General features: G+C 47.8%; 2 protein-coding genes across 2 annotated transcripts; both read right to left on the bottom strand.

The window, feature by feature from the left end:
• Positions 1-266: 266 nt before the first annotated feature.
• On the bottom strand, positions 267-1,084 carry PPTG_24480 (hypothetical protein; the record flags this gene model as incomplete). The annotated part of the gene is made up of 2 exons (XM_008917351.1): positions 267-394; positions 1,054-1,084. The coding sequence occupies 2 exons, from the start codon at positions 1,082-1,084 to the stop codon at positions 267-269; spliced, it is 159 nt and encodes a 52-aa protein (XP_008915599.1).
• A 3,733-nt stretch (positions 1,085-4,817) lies between these two features.
• On the bottom strand, positions 4,818-5,257 carry PPTG_19082 (hypothetical protein; the record flags this gene model as incomplete). The annotated part of the gene is made up of 2 exons (XM_008917341.1): positions 4,818-5,042; positions 5,246-5,257. The coding sequence occupies 2 exons, from the start codon at positions 5,255-5,257 to the stop codon at positions 4,818-4,820; spliced, it is 237 nt and encodes a 78-aa protein (XP_008915589.1).
• Positions 5,258-5,261: the final 4 nt, after the last annotated feature.

The following is a 5,261-nucleotide window of genomic DNA, read 5'->3' as shown; positions in this document are numbered from 1 at the left end:
GTGTAGCCTTGGAAACTTGGTGTTGCGGTTGCAAATCGGACACATGATCAGCTCATCTGGAAAGAAGAAGGATTCAGTGGTGCCCAACAGAACTGGGTGCATCGTTGAACAGGATACTTTTCCAATTGTCCTCGCTTGTGAAGACCTTGAATGCATGTTGTTGTGGATTTAAATAAGCGGTAAGTTACTGCGGTGAGTAGTCGGGCTGACGAACTTTCGCTATACCTTCGTACCCATCGCTATTCCAAATCGGTGGGCAGACATGATCAGTTAGCGGGGTGGCACGTCCATCGCCACGACTGTGAACATGAACCGTATGACCCGTGCTCAGACTCGTGCTGCTCGACAAGTGGTGCTTCAGCCATAATATCTGGAATGGCTTTCATGGCCAATTCTAATTGAACAGTGGAGACGCGGAAAGCGCCTTTTAGCGCGGCACTTCGAACGTATGAGACGGGTCATGATAGCGTACACCGTGTGGACGTCGAGATCTCGATTTCTACTTCGGGTACATCTCTCATTCAGTGTGTACTGATCATACCACATTGTGGAGCACAAGGACACCAAGGTGAAGCCGTCACGTTAAGGCATCTTTTGCCGAACCTTTTGATCAATAACATGACCAATAGTGTGCATCATTTTCTGTCCTTCTACCTGCTTTGCCAGCACGGAAAAGGTGGTAGGATCATTTCACATGGCAGAGGGGTCTATTCCGCTCTGACATTTGCAACGGAGCTTTACATGGTAATTTCCTCTGCCTTGGTGAAGGATTTGGACATGTAAATATTTACTTGTATTGGTGGACAACTTGACAACTTATTACCGTGTGACAGTTCTACAGGTGAGGTAGCAGTTGAGGCTATGCTCGGGTGGCACAGTCACCCTGGTGTACTACCCATTGGATCAGTAACAACAGGCCACACTTTAAGAACATGATAGTGACTGATCTATGCAAACGTATGAAGTGTCAGCAGCAATTTCCGGTCGTCTTCCGTCCGGGGATCAATGCCTCGGTGGAGTGGGTAATTTGAGATATTTACAAGTCTCACGCACCACGGATGTAGCCTCGGTACTTGAGACTCATGTTTCCGGCGATCACACCGAGGGCCTTCAAATCGTTAGTCTTCTATTCAATCGTGAAGTGGTCGCTCACTTAGTCAAACTCGGACTTGATGATCTACCGGGACAGACCCGGGCGATCGAGCTTCATCCGAACGTTGAACTTCCAGTGGAAGTATATGTCTTCCACAAGTGTGTTGATAGTGTCGGCGTAGCTTGGGCTCAAAACCAGTTGGGAGTATAGGGTAATGTGAACGAGGCTTGATGTCGATGTGAGCAGATGAATCGAAATCTGAGTTAGAAGTCCTAGTCCTTCTGGTTTCATCCTACACATGCAGCTGTTCTAGTACCTTCTTGTAGGCATCCCCCTTGGACTCATGTACCCTGCAAAAGGGAGTTTTCACTAACAGGGAGTTGTTTACAAACTCGTATACAAAAAAGGCGCGATATCCATGCAAATCCTAGCCGATGCGCAAACTTCAACCCATATGGTCCAATGAGGTCGCAGCATTTGCCTCCACTTCGACCTCCACTTCGACTAGAGCCACATGGCACACGTACGACACGCGGGTACAGTGCCGACTGGCCGCGGTAGGTATCCGTCGAGTAGACGGTGAAGTGCAATCACAACATTGGTAACTTCTGGGAAACTTGCAAACTAATCCTTATAGGGCTGTAGGTACTTCGTTAAACGAACAACTACCAGGAGTAATACTTGTAATCAAACCACTACCACGATAAATCAGCCTATCTGTCTCACTATCAACATTTCGAGTTAAACTGCCAGATCAAAACTGGGACGGGTGAGAGACAGTACACGCAATTCATAAAAAAAAACTACGCTACCGTAACTCAAAAAAATGCTTTCACAGAATCCCGAACTGCAGCCGTCTTAACGTTAAAATATCCGAACTTTCCTTGAAACTGCTATTTTTGTGTTACTGTGCCCGCCAAATCATTAAGACCCCCGATTTGGCGGGACACTTCTGACATTATCTCGGCTTCTAGCCTGAGTTGGGAGCTGCTAGTTTGATATGTTCTCTCTATTAGGCTTACAGAGGTGCCACTTGTGTTAACAACTTAGATTTCAATGTATCTGACAGGGCTGGTATACAAATTCAAGGTTAGGGCACCAGCGTCAAATTATTAAGACCACATCCTTTTTATGACAAAATAGCATTTTTATGAACAGACCAGACAAACTTCTATATTAAAATAGTGATGGTCAAAATAAGTAGATGGTTGGCGGAAATGAGCGGATAGCTAGAGGCTAATGAGGCTGTAAGGCTTTCATTTTCAAATGGGCCACGGCAAGGCCCTCTCCGAACAAAAGTACTGGTTTATCGTCGGTCTCCACGGTGGAGGCGTCTCTTTGCACGAGATCGCTAGGAAGACAGGTCGGTCCCGTACGTCCGTCCGGAACGCAGTCAAGGCGGAGCGGGGACCGAAAGAAGACAGCGGTGGAGAGCGAAGGGCTGGGCGGCAACCAGCACTGACGGAACAAGAGCTGCGGCAGCTTGTGCGTGCCGCGGCAACAGGCGAGTTCTTCGCAGCTCAAGACCAAGCTCGGCATCAAGGTTTCCGTGAGGACGATCCACCGGGTTCTGCAGCGTGTGGACCATCTGGTTTACAACAAGATGGACTGCACGCTCCCCCTCACTGCAGCGCACAAGGTTGCCCGTATGCAATGGGGGGAAGAGCACATACTGAAGCCAGGTAAGCTTGTCATATTTAGGTTTTGCTGCTATTTCGTATTCTAAAAATATTCGCTTTCTTTAGAAACTTGGATGTATACACTTTTTTCAGATGAAAAGAAGTTTAATCTAGATGGTCCCGACGGATTCAAATATTACTGGCGGGGTATGCGCCAGCCAGCACAGTCTTATCTCCGTCGCCAAAATGGCGGAGGGAGAATCATGGTGTGGGGCGCTTTACCGCAACAGGTAAGAGTGAGCCGGTCATCTTGCGTGGACGTCAGAATTCAGGTGACTATAGTTACGCGTTATTTGAATATCTAATCATTTTGCTCACGCTAACTACGGTGTTGACTTTGTATTTCAGCAAGACAATGCTTCGATTCATGCCTCGCATGAAACGAAGCAATTCTTGCAGGAGATGCAACTCAACACAATGGTTGGCCAGCTCGTTCGCCTGACTGCAACCCCATCAAGAACGTCTGGTCAGCGATGGCGGCCAAGGTGTACGCACATGGCTGCCAGTATCAAAACGTTGCTGATCTGGAGGCAGCAATCATGGCTGCATGGGATTCCATTCAGCTAGGCTACTTGCTGAAGCTGATAGAGTCCATGTCTTCCCGCTGTCTAGCGGTGATCAAGAAGAAAGGTGGACTGACTAAGTACTAACTTTTAATATAAGTTTGTCTGGTCTGTTCATAAAAAATGCTATTTTGTCATAAAAAGGATGTGGTCTTAATAATTTGACGCTGGTGCCCTAACCTTGAATTTGTATACCAGCCCTGTCAGATACATTGAAATCTAAGTTGTTAACACAAGTGGCACCTCTGTAAGCCTAATAGAGAGAACATATCAAACTAGCAGCTCCCAACTTAGGCTAAAAGCCAAGATATTGTCAGAAGTGTCCCGCCAAATCGGGGGTCTTAATGATTTGGCGGGCACTGTAAGATTTGGTATCAAAACAAAAATTCCGTTCGTCAAAACTCGACCGGGAAGATACGATACGAGACATGTGAGCGAATGCATACTTTTTCAATTCAGTAAATGAACTGATGTATTGATATCGTAAGCTTTATCTCAGCTTAATTTTCCAGCGACATAAGGACAACGATCTTTATAGTTGGATGAAGCAGCCTACTATACAGATCGCTGCCCTTAAGGCATGTGATGTGCTCTAGAAAGAGCTCTGTGTCTGGTTTATGCGGCCCTTTACCAAGTCTTTTGAATGCGTACTTCACCTTACGACTTTCGTTTTGATCTTCGCTTATAACTGATATAGTTCCCCAATTCACCTAATTACTTAAACACAATATTCGTTATATTTTCCACCCGGGGGATCGATTATTTCTCTTTCCAGTTTAGAAATCGTTGCTTTATGTCAGCCTTAAGAGACCCTTTGCAAAAAAATGAATCACAATTCGGTTTTGAGCTTGACCACTCTCTCTCTGTTTTGCGCTTCTGGTACCGATCGTTCGAAAAGATGAATATAAAACCGATGACTACGTGTGCAAGTTGCACATGCAGGCGACCACTCTCACTGAGGATTAAATGTGGAAGAGAACACAACCTGGTAAGTTGTCCTATGCTGTATTAGCTGCGTTACTTATGCTGTATACACATCAATCTGATTGTGTATTATGTGACAGACCAAGAAGCTGGAGACGCCGGATACGCAATCTCTTACAGGTGAATCTAGCCATCATTTCGCGAAGCGGAGTGAGGAATGGCGTGCCATTCAGGCCAGAGAAAGCGTGTCCAGAATAACTGCAAGATTGGCACTGTAACGTGTCTGTATTTAGTTCTGCACGCCGAGCTTTGGTCGTCCAGCGCCGATTGGCCCAAGAATCCGTTGGCTGTCGGTAGGGAACTCCCACTACCCCGCCGGTGTGTATCGTACTGACACACGACCTATTTGTATTATGTTTCGTTTACACTTGTAGGCCACGACTAGTTAGCTACGCCAGCCGTGATCCCTACCGTCCGTCCGTTCAATTCGTTCGTCGACGTCCAAGCACAAGTTGCCACTCGTTGACCACTCGGATTCAGCACCGAGTGTGCGTCACCCTACTCGTCGCAGTCGTCAAGAAGCTTGGAGACCGTTGCCTCCTGCTCGTCCTTGTCCGCCTTCCGTCCATCCAACTGGCCCAGTACTCGTACACCGGCGTGTCCGAGTCCTAGTCCGTCCGTTCGTTCGTTCGTCTGTTCGCTCGTTCCGTCCACCTCTCCGCCCGTCCGTTCGTGTAGACTCACATCTGAGCCTGAAGTCGCTAGTCCCGCCGTCGTTCTGTCCTCGAGTCGGCAGAAAAGAGAGAGAGGCCTTCATTCGTCCAGCAGGCGGGATCTCTGGCGTCCTACCCCCGTTAATCTTCTGCTCCAGCCTGTCGTGAGGATCCTGAGCCGTCGCGCAGCTGCCCTGAGGGGTCCTATGTACTTCGTCGGGGTGGTATGGTTGCCCGCTGCCGTCGTCAGCTCCTCGCCGCCCGTATAGATACTCTGGATCCCATTACA

Source organism: Phytophthora parasitica (genome assembly GCF_000247585.1).
Source record: "Phytophthora parasitica INRA-310 unplaced genomic scaffold supercont2.99, whole genome shotgun sequence".
Lineage (NCBI taxonomy): Eukaryota > Oomycota > Peronosporomycetes > Peronosporales > Peronosporaceae > Phytophthora > Phytophthora nicotianae.
Note: the sequence above shows the minus strand (reverse complement) of the source record. Positions and strands in the feature narration are given on the sequence as shown.